Raw genomic sequence first — 18,102 nt, 5'->3', positions numbered from 1 at the left:
GTTGCCCTCTACCCCCACCGCTCGCTGCCATGGCCTTCTCCTCCATGACGGCGTGGGCTGGCCGCAGGGAGCGGAGAGCAGCCGCGGCGGCGGCGTGGGGGGCCGTCGGCGGCGAGGGGCCTGGCAGCGGCGTGGGGGGTTGGCTGCGGGAAGCGGCGGCGGCGAGAGGGGGACGACGGTGGCGGCGCGTAGGAGGAGACGATGGCTCAGCTGCAGCTTGTAGTGGCGCATAGCACAGGAAGCAGGCTGTGAGGGCCCGCCATGCCTCGCAGGGGCCCGAAGCTGGCCGTGCTTTACAGGCCGGGCCAGCACGAAAAAGGTCTTACGGGCTGTGCTTGGGCCGCCAGTGCGGCCCGTGGGCTGGCCTGGCACGACGTGGCCATCGTGATGGGCCAGGCCCAGCACGAGAAATAATGGGCTTGCCGGATCCGAGCCGGGCGGCCTGAATGGACAACTATACCTCACGCCAAGACATTAGACACAAGTATGCGCTAAGGAAAAAAAACATCCTTCTGCGAAGATGCGACGGTTTTGCCGGAACAGCCGGAAGATGCGACGGCGGAGCAGGGTTTCTTCACATTTCATAATTCCAAAATCAGCTCCACTTAACAAGAACGTCCAATCTTGTAAGTACTGACCTAAAATCTGGTCTGAAATAAAAAGTTACCTTTTGCGAACACGAAAAAGCTTCTCGTGTCGAACTATATATAGAAGTGTGAATGAACACAAGAGTTCGTACACGACACCATCAAGATAGTTGCCGGCAGTATTTTAACAAGAACTATGTATATCAGCTCTATGCGACTTTTGACTTCGATCCAATAAAGGCATCAACGGTAATCTCCTATTCTTCTGCTTCCGACCTTGCAACGATGATAACGGGCAGTGCGCGGGGCTCAACAGTTGGAATGTTTTAGGAAAGCGGGTGCAGATCTCCGTTCCTTTGCCAGCTCCAGGCCTGTGCCAAATTCTGGCCATCTGTTCTTCGCGACAAAAGTGCGGCAGTGTGAGCATCTCAACTGCCTCTACCAAGCTCAGTAAGTCTACACAAGCAATGGAAGAACCAGCAGGCAACACCTTCTATCGTCAGTGCAAATTCAAACTCTGATGAATTTTGGACATGTTTTAAAGGAAGAAAGGACCAACGTATCGGGCACAAAACTTACCATTTGAAAGCTGAGCTACAAATGTTACAGTCTTGACCTTGGACCACCCTTTCCTGGTATCTGCAGAGCTTCATAATGGCCGCAACCATGATAAAGAACTTGGATGGGAGCTTCTGTCCCGTACTCTTGGCCATATTCAGCTATTGCTATTAAACCACCTGCTTCTTTATCATGCATGTAAACCGTGATTGGCATCCTGCAAATAAATGCAGCACCATTGTTATGCCAAACGACCATATTAAAGAAGCACCTGCGATCAAAATGTCAAATATATTGCTTGAACTATAGTGGATCAGTTTTACCCAAGAACTGAATTATACTTGCAGGAGTTGAACATGATGCTAAAGAATCATTAGGACTGCAAAGTATGGCTGAAACTAACTTATCCCACAAACCTTTAGCTAAGTAGCAAATAGTAAGAAAATCTTCAAAAGACCATGGCTAACACTCACTGAAGAACATGCGAAGCCATGAACAACTCTGGCTCACCTCCCCACACATGTGGCTTCCTAATCTGAGAGACATATGTATCAAAGTCCCCTTCAACGAACCTGTAAAAAATGTCGAAATCAAGGATAAGCACAACACCATCTATTTAGATGGAAAACAAACTGCATGGTTATGAAATAAAGAAAAATAACCATTCAGTCTCTGCTCGTCTCTTGATAAACTCATCAGCAACCTAGCAGAAGAAAAGTTTACACACAGGATTCAGATGATGGGACCAATCAACAGAAAGCTTACAAGTTACAAACTTTCGCAATCAAATGCATGAATCTGGTAGCAGAATATTGTATGCATACCATTGTTCTCAACTCATCGGCTAGCTTTCTCTGAAGATCCTCACTAGGTATGGGTTTCCCTGATCTAATGCATGCACCATGGGCCACAGAACGGAACAGACATCTTCCATCCCCAGGAATGCCTGCGGGTCATGTGGTTCAACTATGAATGACTATTTGATATTCCACTTTGATCATTGGCACATTGTATTTTTTATTTTTAAAAGAAAGGAATCGTTTTGCACTCTCACCTGTTACAGAATAATCTGTGTAAACTTTTTTCCCATGAGATAAATTTGCTGATGATTCAGCAGGCTGGGTGCTATCAACCTCGTTATCCACAGGACCCTCAGCACTAGCCATCCCAGACACTGCAAAACCTTGTCCAGAGGCTATACCTCCTATTTTTCGTGGCATACTTCCCAAACGCCAACTTATAGTAGCAAACTTGTGATGGGATAGTATATCAGACTTTACATTTAGTATATGGCTTCTTGTTGGTTGTCTGCACTGCGACTGTCGCCCTAAACTGTCAAAACAAGCTGTAGTTTGCAGATGAGATGAATTTATGTTCTTCTTAACTGAACCTATCCTGTCATGATGCCTCAAGGCTTGTGAGCATGAAGTATTCCATAAATCCACTCTTTGAGTCAACCTTCCTGGTAACTGGCTAGACTCAGAATACATGTTCCACAAAGTACAGCATCGCCAGGAAATACTAAGTGTGTTGAGAAGCATTCCCTTCAGGTAGTACCAAGTGCAACTGAAAGAATGCATAAATGGGGAATCCATATTAATTATTAGTGGAACATGAGATCATTTCTACAGATACAATAAGACGCCGGGTCGAATAGAAATATAGATAACAAGGCAGGCGTGTGACATGCTTCAGGGACAATTGAAGAAGGTTAAAATTAAATTTCAGTGCAGCTTCAGTGACAATTATCAGTAGCGACAATTGAAGAAGGTTAAAAATAAAACTTCAGTGCAGCTTTAGATGACTTCTAGGAAACATATATGTATTGGCTAAGAAAACAAATAAATACACAAGATATAGCAAGCACCAAGGACTCGGCTGCCAATGACACCAAAATTTAGCAATTTACCACTTAATTTGGAAGAAACAACAAAATCGAAGCTCTCTATGTTACTATAATGAATTACTAGTTCTAACAAGTTCACGAAGACTTTGCTAAAAATAAGTGCAAACTCTTAACATTTTTCTTTCGCTCTTATGCTTACTTAGAGGATTCAATCCATGCTACCTTTTGAACTTCTCAGGAGTCGAATGTGCTAAAACGAAAACAGTCTACCCAAATCCCAAACATATCAAGCAATACAGCAACTTCCTGACCCTTCAATCAAACTCGTAGACAATGGCCCAAACCAAGACTCGCCACAAAGGCACACCATCAGCTAACCAGCTAACTGAAAATGCCGTATAGATATCCTACTACACATAAACCCCTAAACCCTAAGGTTGAAATGGAAGCATCTAAACAGGAGATGAATCTATGCTTTAATTTAACCCTTAACGACGAGGAAACACAGACATTCCTTTCACGGAGCATAGGATTAAAGATATAGCGGAAATTAATCGCAACAGCTAGAGAGAATCGATTTATACCTTTGGTCTTCCGATTCACCAAATCGAACGGAGAAATTTAAGCTGCAAGGAGACCCGAAAGTGGAAGGTCTTTGGTGTTGGAGCTCCGGAGAAGAAGATGAGAGGATATTTGCAGATGTAAGCGGCTTCTGGTTCTCGCGCAGGAACTAGGAAACTCGTCGGGGCGCTGGTTCGCGCACCGCAGGCTTGGACTGCAGGGACGAGGGGAACTCCGGATTCGTTGCTTCCCTCACGAATGCACAAGGATGACGACGAGCCGATGAAGACGAGGAACTAGCGGAAACCGTTGCTTGGTCTAGGACGGGCTGGCAATTTTGCTGCTGTATTGGGCCCTCAGGCCTCCTAGTTAGAAGGTTGCCGCTTGATAGGCCTCATTGAGCCATGGTTTCCCTGGTTGTATTATTCCCCACCTAGAGTATCTCACATTTTCAGCCATGTAGCCATATGGGTATGTTTTGACTGTAGTTTTTCCTTTAAAAAAATGGAGTAGGTTGGACAATGTGCATCTCCCTCCAGTAATCCTTTTTGACAAATTTCAAGAGTAATTGCGAGAAAACTCAGATCTTATTGTTTCCTAGCATTGTATGTAACTCATATCTCATCTTGATGTTTGTAAACTGTTCTCGCATTACCCGCTTCGAACTAGTGGTGGGGAGTGTTATTTGGTATTTTCTGAAGTCACTTTTGCCAACAAATTTTACTTAAAGATAAAAGAGTTAACAAATGTAGTGTGACGTTTCTAGTCTATTAGTAGAATGATTGAATATACTGGTTAATAAATGAATATGGAGTAAATTACACCCATCATACAAAATAACTTGTATGGTTGTATCAGTTTGGTCTAACAAATTGTAAAACATGCAAATGGATACACGTGCGTGTACGGTCATATACACGCCACCAAGCGTATTTTACAATGTAAATTTGTTACAATAAGTCACAAATATTAGTTTTAAGAAGATGGAGGGAAGAAATGTAAATTTGTTGAACATAGACTTCAGATGGATCAACCCTGAGAGATATCAGGGCTCTAAAAAGAATTCGGTGACATGTATCAACATGCATTGCACGATAAAGTGCTGGAACGTTGTACCCCTATAGCCTCCTGGAAAAACATTTTCTTAATTCAGTTACTGGTTCACGTGGAGTATCAAGGAATGAAATGTCATGACAGAGCACAAGCAGCGGATCCGCGACGTTGTCGGACGGGCTACACAGCATGTACAGCTCTGGTATGCGGTGGCAGGGATTCAGTTAACTGATGGAGTCGAGGACAAGGTCTCCTGGAGATGGGATATCTCAGGTAATTACTCTGCTAGATCAGCCTACAAAGCTTTCTTCCAAGGCGCCACCAAATTTGCAGCAGCGAATTGAAACCCATCTGACGAGCGTGGGCACCGCTCAAAGTCAAGTTTTTTATGGGCTGGCGATCAAGGACAGATTATGGACAGCGGAGAGGAGGCACCGCCGCGGATTGCAGGATCAAGCGGCTTGCGCGCTGTGCGAACAGGAGTTGGAGACCTCTGAACATCTTTTTGCAAAATGCTCTTATACCCAGCAGGTCTGGCACGATATCAGCGCAGCTCTGAACATTCAGAATCTAACGCCAACGTATGAGACATCGCTGATTGACTGGTGGCTCCACAAGGGATACAGAATGAACGCAGAGAAAAGAAAAGGCCTGGACTCCGCCTTCATGCTCATTTCGTGGAAAATTTAGAAAGAACACAATGACCGGGTATTCAACAAATCACCGGAGAAGCCCCCTGGACGGTTGGTTCACGAAATTTTAGAAGAAGCTCATCTTTGGTGTGCTGCTGGCGCCAAATTCCTCGCCACTCTAGCTTGGCCGGCGTCAGTAGGATTGCTTGAACAGGTAGCTCCTAAGCTGTTTCTATTTTTAGTTTGTGTTGTTCGTACTCAGGTGTAACTCAGCATTTTGTGACAAACCGGGTGCGTGTGCCCGGTTGGTCCGCGTTGTAACGTTTCAAACATTTTTTTCTCATTCTTAATACAAAGATACATAGCTCTCCTGCGTGTTCTCGCAAAACACGACAGAGTATGCTGGCTGATCGTTCCAACTTCCAATCAAGTTAAGCCTAACGTAGTCGGTCGTGATCGAAACCAACCAATCTACACAGTATACTAGTAATATATATACTATATACATGTGTTATGTGTAACCTTGAGCAACGTAAAAGTGCAGAATTTAGTGAGAAATTATTAATTATGTGAATGGCCTTGCATTAAAAATACGCTCCATGAAGTACATGTGACCGTACATGCACAAGTTTCAGAAGTTCATGTATCAATTTGCACGTTTTGTAACTTATTGGACCAAAACGATACATCCACTCAAGTTGTTGTACGGTAGATGTAATTTACTCATGAATATATATAGTATGGACGTGTCCTGCTTTAAAGAGCTTCAAATCGGATGAATTTTTGCAATATCTTTCTCTTGCAATACTGTTGGCTGTTAGCTAAATGGACGAGTCAAAGCTTCAGTCGATCCGAACAACCAGTCCACTTTCCTACCATTCATGAACCTAAGCTTGGTAAAACTGAATACCTAAAATTCCTTTAGGAGAGAGAAAAATTTAGGTACTTCAAAATTGCCTTCTTCAATACCATATCTAAAACTGGTGACCTATAATTCTTTCAAGGACTAATCTGCGAATGAAATTTTTTTCAGGGGCCAATCTATAAACTTGACTTATCTCCTCCCCTTCAGCGAGTGGTCGCCGGAGCTCGGGAAGGAGGGGATCAAGGGAGTGTGGGGCTGGAGCGGGTGGATGATGAATCGGCGACGGGCCCGTGTAGCGAGCTTCGCCTCCTCTCGAGCTCCAATCATGGCGGCCATGGAGGCGGGTCAACCACTCCAGCCATCCTCCTCTTCTCTCGAGCTCCACTCAAGATGGGAGGTTGTGCGGCGAAGGTTCCGGCGAGGTCGGCCGGTGAGGCCCGACATCCGGAGGCGGCGCGGACACTCGCATCCGAAGAGGCCCGACGGTCAGAGACGGCGCAGTCACCCGCATCGGACGCGCCTCGAGCTCGCCTGGGCTGGTACGGCGAGGATTGGGCAAGGTCCGGCGAGGGCAAATCGAGCACGGAGATGGTGAGGGCGGCCGGTGGCATGGCGGTAGCGAGGTTCGGTGGCTGGATGCGGTGGAGTAAGCAGCGCGGCAACGGCGACGCGGCGAGCCCCTTAGACTGTTCCTACCACCTCCCCTCTTTTCAGTCGGAGCACCACGACCACGTGACTGGACTTTCCCCCGCGACCAGCACCTAGCACCTACCACCGTCGAGCTACCCGTCCCGCAACCGCTGAGCCATTCCCATCCCAAGTGGTGGCCCGATTCGGCCTGGCCAATATGCGCACCGAGAATATATGTTAGCTAGCGGGGGCAGGTTTAGGGTGCTAAACGTCACATCAGATGTTCGGATGCTAATTAGGAGGATTAAATATGAGCTAATTATAAAACTAATTGCAGAACCCCTACGCTATTTCGCGAGACGAATCTATTAAGCCTAATTAATCCATCATTAGCAAATGGTTATTGTAGCACTACGTTGTCAAATCATGGATTAATTAGGCTTAATAGATTCGTCTCGCGAATTAGACTCCATTTGTGCAATTAATTTTGTAATTAGCATACGTTTAATACTCCTAATTAGCATCCAAATATCCGATGTGACATGTGCTAAACTTTAGCATGGGGTGTCCAAACACCCCTAGTCCCGCTGCGTCCTCAGAGGAGGGAGAAATTTAGGGGTGTTTGGTTCTCCGGGAGCTCCTAAAATTCCTATCACAACGAAGGGTGAGATACTAATTAGGAGTATTAAATATAGATTAATTATAAAACCAATTGTAGATGAAGGTTAATTTGTGAGACGAATCTATTAAGCTTAATTAGTCCATGATTTTGATAATATGATGCTACAGTAAATATGTGCTAATGATGGATTAATTAGGCTTAATAAATTCGTCTCATGAATTAGCCTACATGTAATTAGTTTTATAATTAGCTCTTATTTAATCCTTCTAATTAGCCTCCAAGTACCTCTCGTTATAGTCTAAAAAATTTAGGGGCAGCGATCTATATGGGTATACTGTTGGAGGAATTGCTCTAACCCGTTATCGTTCGGAACAAACCCTTTCTGTTCCAGGACATCTTCGCGACGGCGACATGAACCCCGATCCAATCCAACTGAAAAAATTAAGCATCTTCGACCAAGTTCCGTGCGATAATTCTACACTACCGCCGCGCATGGTTCTCCAAGCCGCAAAGATTCCAACTTGATAGCGCCCAGTAGAGAAGAAGAGAGTAATTATTGATTTCTTGGAGCCAGACGTCGCAATGGCGTCTCCTCCGCTTCAGCTCTCGGCCGCGCCCTTGCTGCTGCTACTACTGGTAGTAGTAATCCGGGCCGCGAGGTCCAGCCGCGTCTTCTCCGTGGTTGACTACGGCGCGGCGGGCGACGGGTCCCGCTACGACACGGCGGCGATCCAGGCCGCCGTGGACGCCTGCGCGGCGGCGGGCGGGGGGCGCGTTCTCCTCCCGGCGCCGGGCAACTACCTGACGGCGACGGTCCACCTCCGGTCACGGGTGGTGCTGGAGGTGGCCCCCGGCGCGCGTCTGCTGGGCGGGACCAGGCAGGCGGACTACCCACCCGAATCTCGCCGGTGGTATGTCGTCCTGGCCGAGAACACCACGGGCGCCGGCGTCACCGGCGGCGGCGAGATCAACGGCCAGGGTGGGGCGTTTGTGGTCACGCCCAGCGAGGTGAAGAACGTCATGGTGAGCTGGAACACCACCGGCGACTGCCAGCTGGGCGACGAGTGCCGGCCGCGGCTGGTCGGCTTCATCGACTCCAAGAATGTCAGGATCCATGACATCACACTCAACCAGCCTGCCTACTGGTGGTGAGCATTCCTTTATCCCCCCAATTCCATCGATCAATTCATGGACCATACTGATGGTTCATGGCTGCTAATTTCAACTGGTAGAGACAGCAAGCTTGTCTGATTCTTCCATTCCAAAGATGCTAGTACGTATAATCAAACCAATTTTGATCTGCTGCGCCTGTTGTTCTTGTGATTGTGGGAAATAACTTATCCTGATACGTTTTCCTAGTTAGGACGTGGACATGGGTTGAGCAGAAATAAATGGTATTCGTCAGTGCATTTGGGCAAAATTAACAGGCTCTGCACTTGCATTGCTTGCAGCCTTCACCTTGTCAGATGTGACAACACAGTGATCCACAATGTGTCCATATTTGGGGATTTTAACACTCCCAACAATGATGGCATTGACATTGAGGGTTCGAACAACACTGTCATAACCAATTGCCACATTGACACCGGAGATGATGCAATATGCTCGAAGTCATCCGCTGGCCCTGTTTACAACTTGACGGCAGCAAACTGTTGGATCCGGACTAAATCTTGTGCTATCAAATTTGGAAGTCAGAGCTCCTTCAGCTTCAAGAGGTTGCTCTTCGACAACATTATGATAGTTGATTCACATCGAGGACTTGGCATGCAGATCCGGGACGGAGGTAATGACCTATGTATACTTGCAATTGTCTCTGTATGTTAATACAATTAGGTATTATATACTGAATAATCCTTACTGTTTCTTTCTCAACTTCTAAGCCTTCTAAACAGCAATAGTGTTTTAAGAAGTTCCGGAGGACAGTTTTTTTAGGCAACCTGAACCTCGCATTTACTACTATATGGTGCCTGGACATACTATAAACTGTTTTAGCACCATCAAACTCATATGTTGAACTGCTGCTTATGGAGTTGCTTTCAGCTTCCCTTTATATAGACTTGCATAACTTCTGCAGGGAATGTGAGCGATGTGGTGTTTTCAAACATCAAAATGAGCACCAGATACTACCATCCTCTATGGTGGGGAAGAGCTGAACCGATCTACATCACAACCTGCCCAAGGCACCCAGACTCCAAAGAGGGCACCATTTCAGACATAAGATTCATCAACATCTCATCGGTATCAGAAAATGGAGTTTTCCTGGCTGGATCAAAGCACGGGCTACTCCGCAACCTGAAATTCAAGAATGTCGATCTGACATACAAGCGATGGACAAACTACACAGGAGGGCTGTATGATTACAGGCCTGGGTGCCAGGAGATGGTGAAGCACAGGACCGGTGGCATGATGCTGGAGCACATCTCCGGCCTGGAGATTGACAACGTGAGGATGAGATGGGCGAGAGGAAACCTGAAAGGCTGGGATGTCAATCCTCTCCTTTTCCGGCCATCAACCATCGACAAGCTGTCGTTCCATGACTGGCAGTCAGTGGATGTTCTGTGAATTTGACCGACATAAGGGTAATTGTACGACGTGTTTGTGTGTATGTATCACGATGAATAAGGGGTGATTCTTTTGTTAAACGTGTTAATAAGAGATCCCAGCAGCTTTTATGCTTCTGCAAAGAGAATTCATGATGTAGTTGTGTTGTGATTGTTTAATACATACGTTTAAGGAGGTGATTGTTGAATCATGCCTTATCTCTGTTCTCATTTGAAGCGTGCAGTAGTTGTGTTCCTGTTGATATAGGTTTTAGGATATGCCATCCAAGTTCAGTGCAGCAGCTGCACGCTTGATAAAACCCCTGGAGTTGAAGAACCAGATGACTGCTCAAATATTAAGAACATGTTAATTTAATTTGGAATGGCATTCTTACACAATTTTTCTATGAATACTGGCACCTCTAAAAAAACCCACATCTAAAAATTCAAATAAAAAAGAAGAAAGAAAATAGCCATATAGGTCAAGGGATGGGCCATGCCCCAATCCCGGACCGGCCCGCCGCTGCTTCCAGCCAACTTTTTAGTATGCCTATTGGGCCTGAATCAGCCCAATTCAATGAACAGTCCAACCCATCTGACGTTCCACCGTGCCCGTTCTGGACTACCACCGGCCTGCCGCCCGTGGCCGTGTAAAACGTGAAGGGGTTTTGCAAGTTTCTCCATTGCCCTCCTTCCTCGGCTCCGTCAGGCTCCGATTCGCCCACACGACCTTGCCCAAACGGCGGTGAGGCCCTCTGCCCTCCCTGGCCGCCGCTCTCGCCCCGCAACCCCAATCCCCAACCATCCTGCCGCACTCCCTTGCCATTGCCTGGTGTTAGGATCAAAAGACAGCTCTGTTTCTCCAACCGCCGCGGCCGACAAGCTCTAGGGGTAACGAACCCTAAGAACTCCGTGTTATTCCTGTGCTGAAATCACTTTGGCCGATTATTGCCAACGATCGGGAGTTCAGGTCAGCACGGATGTGCTGGTTGTACTTGAGATTACATGGTATATGAACGTTTTCCTGACTTGGTAATCACAGATACTGCAGAGTTCGATGTAAGCTTTCGATAGAGCACTTGTTTGGGCCAAAGGTTTGGGGATTTGCTAGTGGGAAGGGTTCTGCCCAAGTTCTGTTGTCGATGACAACAGTAACTTTGTTATGTTAATTTGGAGGGCTTAATGCTAGATATAAATAAAGATGATAGAATGGGGAACATAGAATAACTGCTTTGAATTGTGAAGGATGCTGCTCTAGTTTGGTCAGAACAGTGTTCAATGTTTGAACGAAATAGAGGACTTAACAACCGAGTCATGTCCAATAATAATGGAAGAAAATTAGAATTCTGTACAGATGGGACTAGTTAGGTTACAATGATCATTCTGTTAAATCTGAAACCTATAGCTATTTGTTCAGTGAGGCAACGGAGAGGTTACTGCTGGAAGGGATTATGGGTCGTTTTTTCACATATATAGAATCAATCTTTCAGAAATCTATATGAATATGTGTTGTATGAACTGCATTTAAGTATGTATTGCTGCTATTCAGGATGTGGTGACACTGAGTACTGAATCTTCTGCCCGTCGCTTCACCTTGTGTGGTGGAAAGGCAAATTACACGGTGGAATGTTTAACTCGAAATTCTCATGTGTCATGGACTTATGTTTATACATGCCATATTTATTGATTAAATTTAAATATTGCACAATGTATTGGGTGAGTGTGACCCATGCACGTATGTAAGTGGTAGCATATGCTTTTATCAGATAACCAAATGTTCTAATTTTCTTGACTATGCTTCACATGGAAGCACTGTTATAAATAGCCCGCTATAGTGTCGCTATAGCTTTTTTTAGACAGGTGCTGCGACGATATTGCAAAGATTACCACTAATTCCGCTAACTCCGCTATTGTATGAAATAGCACCGCTAAATTCAATAGTCTAGCGCCGCTAACTCCGCTATGACTGAGTTATGAACTTATATACTTGTCGTTTATGAGCTGTGAGTGATGACTTATGAGTTATCTTGTGAGTTGTGACTTTTTTTTAATATTTGCACTTACGCCTGGATATGTACTTATGAAATATGAGCTGAAATTTGTGAAATTACTCATGTTTAGGTCTAAATTTTGTTGATTTTTTTTGCATAACGCTAAATGTCATAGCTGCCGCTATAGCTGCGCTATAGTTCATATAGCTTTTCCGGGACCACTCCGCTAAATTCTATAGCACGCGATTTGCAGGGAAGTCATGCTACTGAATTTTGCACGTTTAGAACTAAATATTTTGTGGTAACTCCTCCACCTATTTGGCTGTTACAGACTTGCATTCGCCAAGCCAGCGTACTCGCCATGAAAGATCCCACCTCCCATTGAACCAGACCCAGAGGGTCCGCTTCGAGGCAGCACTCCACAAGCTCCAGGTGCTCACCCCCACCACAGTGTTAACCGCTGCTGTCACCATCATCACAGACACCATTCCCGTCAACCACGATGACAAGATCCTCAGGTTACCCACCCTTTCCCATCCCATTTCTCTCTCCGTTTCTCCATTCATATGAACTGAGGGGAGTGCATGCAGGGAACGTTCGACGTCGGATCAGAATGGGAAGGTGGTGGCAACTCTCTGTGGGGTGACGGAGTGGGTCGATAAGCTAGTCTATGTGCGGACGCTCCGGGCAAGGTACTCGCTGCTGTATTGTGTGTCTCCACAGGTGTCTTTGTTTTGCTGTGACAACATCGGAATTTGATTGGGGAATTTGCCTTTAGGACTGACTGATTTGTCACAAAATAGAGTTTGCTGTTGTGATACTGAATTGAGCGGTGGACTTTTATTGTACGAGGGGGCTGTGTAAGGCAATTTTACCTATTGAAACGGACTACTGAAATATTGACGTCTCATTATGGAGATGCCTTGTTATGCTGGCTTCGAGTTGTATATACTGAAAGATTATACAATAGACTTGATTGTTTTTTTTTTAAGTTTTAGCCATCGGGACTGCCAGACTGGTAGTTTGGTTTGCTATAACCAGTTAAATGGATTTGTTTAAATTTTTTTACATGCATCAAAATGATTCAGCTGAGTTTACTTGTGACTTTATAATGATTCTCCTATAACAATGTAGTAATTGTTTGTTTGATTAATATTGTCTGAATTGAAACATTTGATCAATCAGTTGTAGCGCTGTAGGTCCCTTGCGGCCTCGTCCTCGATTTGGTCGGACTGGTGGCTGTGGCCCTCAGCCCCTGACCAGAGGAGGTCGGGAGGTGGGTCGGTATCTCTTGGGCCGCCTCAACATATACTTCTAGCTGTTTTGGGCCTTTGATCTTTTGGTGCCTGGTTGTCTTAGCCTCTTTTGTGAGGGTACCCGGCACGTATCCATCAATTTAATTTAGATCGCAATAGATTCATCTGGGTAGGTGAGCATGCTGCGATGGATGAAACTGCCCAGTTGATGGGAGCTGAACCTGATAATTTCACCCCCCTGGAAACGAGGAATCATATTTCCCGGCTTGCCAATGCCATACGTGTGCTTTCAGCCCTAGGATTCACTTCGATTGCCAAACTGATAATCGAGACCGCGGAAGCAAGTGTATCGTCCAATGTTGCTGTATAGGGCTGAATTTTTTGTACAGACAGCAGAGAGAGAAGCTGCACGTCGAGTTGAGCTGGTGAGAAAGGAAAATGGGTTAATATAAGTAACTAACTATGCTGATTCTTGCTGCCTAATTGGCAGAGAAGACTGCTCGATCTGCAAGAGTCTTATCCGTGTGAGATCAGTGTCAGTGCCAGATATTCATGGTGTATACTTGAGACCGCATGATAAGTGCCTTGTACACACTTGACAAAGATGCAAAATATTAAAATTTCTGCGGATCTCGCTCCACCCTGGTGCTGTTCATGCATTCGATGATGGTGCCAGAAATGTCAAAATTAGAAATGGACCATAGGTATATAGATAATTAACCCGTTACTCTCTCTTTGCATCTTACATATTTTTGTCGGAATGTACATGTAAGGTGCTTGAACATTTCAAAACGACAATGCTATTGGATTCACGACATCTGTCCATTCTAATTTCTGATAATTCCATTATTTATTTTGATCTTTTTTCCGATAATATGCAGCTGGTTATTCTTTTGTTAAAACCTTGCTGGTTCCGAAAATTTTAGTAAACGCGGGTGCTCACTTGATGAGTTTAGTAAACCACGGCCCATTTACTCTCTCAAAGCCCAGGTTAACAAGCCTTGATCAAATCCCAGCCCATTTGCAACACTTCCAAAGCGGGACACCTCACACACCGGGCCAGTCTCCACAGCGCAAACCTCCCAGCCAGACAAGCACCCAAATCGACGACCTCTTCCCCTCTCCGATCTCGACGCGCACCCAATCGGGCTCGATGCGGGCGATCTCCTCGGCGGCGGGTGGGATGCTGCGGGCGCGGCTGCGCGGGGCGGCGCGCGTCCGCGGCGGCGGCGAGGGGGCCGGGCGGTGGACGACCCCGGGGCACGAGGAGCAGCCCAAGGGGTACCTCTTCAACCGCCCGCCGCCGCCGCCAGGGGAGTCGCGCATGTGGGAGGACTGGGAGCTTCCCTGCTACGTCACCTCCTTCCTCACCGTCGTCATCCTCGGCGTCGGGCTCAACGCCAAGCCCGACCTCACCATCGAGACCTGGGCGCACCAGAAGGCGCTCGAGCGCCTCCAGCAGCAGGAGCTCGCCGCCGCCGAGGCCCACGCCGAGTGATCCGCGCGTCTCAGGTCACCCCGAACCCTAGGCTGCCTCTGATTTGCTTCCAATAAGATGGTTGCGATGTGTGGTCCCGAACTTCTGGTGTGGATGGAACACGGGCTGAACACTATGATGTTGTTTCTGTTTCCATTTGAAATTTTCCCGATGATGATGGCGAATGCCCTGAACATTTTGAATTGTTTCACAGTTGTATTATCCTCTTCACCTTTGGTTGTACTTCTACTACATGACCACAGTTAGGACTGTACTTGTCTCTCTCCAGCGGATAACTCTGCTGTGGAATGTTTCTTATGTTGTTTGAGAGCCTTGGGCGTTTCTAATGAGTACATAAATTAGTTTTAAAACATTAGAAGGAAATGCATAATTTGTTACTTAAGTAAACGTGTAAATTTGTTGGAACATAGTTACAGTTTGTATGGGAGATGCAGAACAATATTTACCACATGGCTATATAGGGTGCAGAGTCTTAGCTTCTGTGGTTACCTAGCCCATTATGTCATTTAATAAAATTGTAGATTCAAACTGTCACCCCATGCCAAATGGAATGTTGCCTTGACATTGTTGCAATAGATCCTGTGATCAAGCTTTAGACTCGAATGGTTGTGTTGTGCAATTGAATTGATGGTGTTAAGAGAGTTTAAATATCTATCTACTGCACTACACAGAATGTGATGCTTTATGGTGAAAATGTGAATGGATTGCTTAGATGTCTTAACATAAGTTTTAAGCATAGCTGCCATTGGGGAGGGTGTGGGCAAGCACAGGTTTGCCCACACCCAAAGGAATTGTGTAAATTTAATGGGAAATGGGTGGGGGAAGATGAAACAAAAAGAACAAATTGTGTTCTAGATGGAACTTTGATTTCTCTGATGAAAAAAATAGAGACAATTAAGCAAGAAATGACTGATTAACATATCAGAATACCACGGCATAGAAAGACTAAGGCACTAATCAAGGATCGGAAGTACTACACCATGGTTCCATCTTTATTCATAGTCTTGTTTGTACTTGCACTGTCTTCATACATGTGGCACGCTAACATAATGAAAGGCTGCTTCCTAAACTGTACTTATGCATTTCAGGAGAACCAATCAAGAATTTTAGAAAAGATCCAAAATAAATAGTAGATAGATTTTTACTGCAGAAGCATCCAAGCTTGTAATTTCACCAGATTCCATAAACGCATTAGTGGATAGTTTGGCTAATATTTCTGTTTCATTTTTAAATTTACCTGCTGATGATGGCGAATACAATAAACATTTTAAAATGTTTTGTGGTTCTATTATCCCCTTCATATCCCTTGTGTACTAATACCACATGACCACAGGTAGGGTTGTACTTCTCTCTTCCGCTGATAACTCTGTGTGAAATGATTCTTATGTGTATGATAGCCTTGGGCGTTGCTTGGTAAGCATGCTACTTAGGGAAATTAGTTTCAAACATGAGAAGAAGATAATCCATAATGCGTAAATATGCTGGGTATAGTCATATAGGTTAGGTGTAATTATTAGCTCCTACGGTGGCTGAGCCTGTTATATTATTTAATAAAACGGGATATACAAGTCAAATCAGTGCAAGCCAGGTGGAATGTTACTTCAACATTGTTGCGATGAATCTTGTGGTCAAACTCTTAGATTCAAATAGCCATGTGGTACGCTTGAATTGATGATGCTATGAATGATAAATCATCTGTCTATTGCTGTACAATGAATGTGATGGTTTCTGGTAGAACTGGTCATGGATTGCTTAGGTATCTTAAAATAAGATAATGTTTTAAGTTGAGAGAGGCTCTGTGCCACAGTACATGGACTACTGGTGGTACTTCTACTGTTAACATTTCCTTGGATGTATATTGTGTTCATTGTCCTATCCTTTTGTCAAGTACATCTCTAAAATGTGTGCACATTATCACTACCAATAGATAATACTATCATCTGTGAATATGTCTCATATTATCATCACTGTTTTTAAGTTTACTTTCACAATCACAAGTATACTCAACTTTAAGGGTCATTTACTGTACCACTATACTTGGTCAGCTTTTCAAGCACGCTTGCTAGTCATATGTTTAGGAAGCCTTTTTTATTTTCTGAAAAAATTGGTGTGGTTATGCCTAGTCATCTTTTCATCTTCATCTACAAGCAATTCTATACATGAAGACAGAGAGATCAGTGTTTCTAATTAGTCAAATTTCTGTTCTTGATGCTAGAACTTGGGTCGTGTGATTGATGTGGCTCGCGGATGATAGCAAAATAATCATTTTTGTACCTGATGGTTAGCGCCTTAGTGGCATGTGCACTGGCGGAGCTACATGTAGGCCAAAGAGGACCATGGCCCCTCCTTGCCAATTGCAAAACCCATTAACCAACTACAAACTGATGCTTAGGAATTAAAAAAATGAGCACATTAAGCGACAGATTAGTACTAATGGCCCTCTCTTGATTTGTGTTCTAGCTCAGCCACTGGCCATGTGGTGAGTGCTTTACAGTTTAGTGCCTTGATAGGCAGGGAAGCTACCTTGAAAACCCTGGGGTGATGTACCTTGAACAGTATTGTAAAATGCCAGAAAAAATAGTTTCTGTTTTTCCTTAAAACCAGTGAATGATTCTACAAGGAATACAGGAAAAATCAGATTGTCTTTGTTTGAAACCAGAAACTGATTGATTTTCATTGTCATTAAGGGTGTTTGTATAATATATATATGATTGACACTAGCTTGAGCTACAGGCTCTGGGTTAAGTAACTCATGAAGTATGGATGACTGATTCCTGGAGAAATTCAAAGAGATCTGAAACTTCTCAGGGTAAAGTGACTTGTAGCTTATAGCGTCTCTCAACCTGGTTTTTTAGACCGATCAGCCTTATTAGTGTGATGAGCAAGTCTGCGGTCCTAATGAGGATAATGTCTGTGTTGCTCTTTCTTTTAGCTCAGTTTTGTGCTTTTTTTTTCTACAATAATTCTAATGAGTTATGATCATGTTTCCCATTGTCTGCACAGCAATATGGCTGCTGATCAAAATTGTCAAAATCGTTTGTCAATATTGCATAGTATTTGAGCTTTCTGTTTGAATTTTAGAATTTCTGCATATTCACCTTTTTTGTGTTCTTTCGTCGAATTGTGGCTGCTCACTCTCTGCATAGATGATAGGTGCGGTTCTGTACTTCTGTGAGGGTTTGTTTGGATGGGTAGGGATTTGATTGGTAGGGAAAATGAACTGATTTCCCTGCCAATGGAAAGGTGACTCGTTGGCTTGATTCAAGCTTCCAATATTCTCAAGCAGATGGTGATGACCGAATCCAGACTGTTTGTTACTACTAATAAGTAACGTGCTGTTGGAGGTAAGATCTTGCAGTTGGAAGTTATCTAGCAGGGATACCTAGTTTCCTAGCCTGTATTGTTTTACAGCAACTCTTGTATATAGGACATGGTTCTATGAATTTTATTACTCCCTCCATTC

The 18,102-nt window shown here is 44.7% G+C and overlaps 3 protein-coding genes across 6 annotated transcripts; 2 read left to right on the top strand and 1 right to left on the bottom strand.

Annotated features, from left to right (window-relative positions):
* Positions 1-587: 587 nt before the first annotated feature.
* LOC101758723 (OTU domain-containing protein At3g57810) lies at positions 588-3,893 on the bottom strand. Of its 4 annotated transcripts, none has more exons than XM_012843394.2 (7): positions 3,576-3,892; positions 2,200-2,711; positions 1,970-2,091; positions 1,808-1,848; positions 1,619-1,717; positions 1,167-1,362; positions 588-978 (listed from the first exon to the last, which is right to left on the bottom strand). In XM_012843394.2, exons 2-6 carry the CDS (start codon positions 2,684-2,686, stop codon positions 1,191-1,193), a joined length of 921 nt encoding a protein of 306 aa, XP_012698848.1. In that variant the 5' UTR covers positions 2,687-2,711; positions 3,576-3,892; the 3' UTR covers positions 588-978; positions 1,167-1,190. The 4 variants fall into 4 exon arrangements, 3 of the variants coding, with proteins under 3 accessions (XP_012698848.1, XP_004957176.1, XP_004957177.1); XM_004957119.2 differs by having other exon boundaries at positions 588-1,043; positions 3,576-3,891; XM_004957120.4 differs by lacking the exon at positions 588-978 and having other exon boundaries at positions 1,175-1,362; positions 1,656-1,717; positions 3,576-3,893.
* A 3,822-nt stretch (positions 3,894-7,715) lies between these two features.
* On the top strand, positions 7,716-10,106 carry LOC101758314 (probable polygalacturonase). Its single transcript, XM_004957118.4, has 3 exons — positions 7,716-8,502; positions 8,806-9,137; positions 9,429-10,106. Exons 1-3 carry the CDS (start codon positions 7,937-7,939, stop codon positions 9,914-9,916), a joined length of 1,386 nt encoding a protein of 461 aa, XP_004957175.1. The 5' UTR covers positions 7,716-7,936; the 3' UTR covers positions 9,917-10,106.
* Positions 10,107-14,201: 4,095 nt separating this feature from the next.
* On the top strand, positions 14,202-14,948 carry LOC101757894. Its single transcript, XM_004957117.4, has one exon. It carries the CDS (start codon positions 14,295-14,297, stop codon positions 14,637-14,639), a length of 345 nt encoding a protein of 114 aa, XP_004957174.1. The 5' UTR covers positions 14,202-14,294; the 3' UTR covers positions 14,640-14,948.
* Positions 14,949-18,102: the final 3,154 nt, after the last annotated feature.

This window comes from Setaria italica, chromosome II (genome assembly GCF_000263155.2).
Source record: "Setaria italica strain Yugu1 chromosome II, Setaria_italica_v2.0, whole genome shotgun sequence".
Classification (NCBI taxonomy): domain Eukaryota; kingdom Viridiplantae; phylum Streptophyta; class Magnoliopsida; order Poales; family Poaceae; genus Setaria; species Setaria italica.
The sequence above is the reverse complement of the archived record's forward strand: the minus strand, read 5'-3'. Positions and strand labels throughout refer to the sequence as shown.

Excerpts from the sequence above, each read along its gene's own strand:
- LOC101758723 (XM_012843394.2), bottom strand. The coding sequence starts at position 2,686 with ATGCTTCTCAACACACTTAGTATTTCCTGGCGATGCTGTACTTTGTGG. Across the intron at positions 1,849-1,969 it reads CCGATGAGTTGAGAACAATG|GTTGCTGATGAGTTTATCAA; the intron begins GTATGCATACAA and ends TTCTTCTGCTAG. Across the intron at positions 1,363-1,618 it reads ATGGCTTCGCATGTTCTTCA|GATGCCAATCACGGTTTACA; the intron begins GTGAGTGTTAGC and ends ATTTATTTGCAG.
- LOC101758314 (XM_004957118.4), top strand. The coding sequence starts at position 7,937 with ATGGCGTCTCCTCCGCTTCAGCTCTCGGCCGCGCCCTTGCTGCTGCTA. Across the intron at positions 8,503-8,805 it reads AACCAGCCTGCCTACTGGTG|CCTTCACCTTGTCAGATGTG; the intron begins GTGAGCATTCCT and ends CATTGCTTGCAG. Across the intron at positions 9,138-9,428 it reads CATGCAGATCCGGGACGGAG|GGAATGTGAGCGATGTGGTG; the intron begins GTAATGACCTAT and ends TAACTTCTGCAG.
- LOC101757894 (XM_004957117.4), top strand. The coding sequence starts at position 14,295 with ATGCGGGCGATCTCCTCGGCGGCGGGTGGGATGCTGCGGGCGCGGCTG.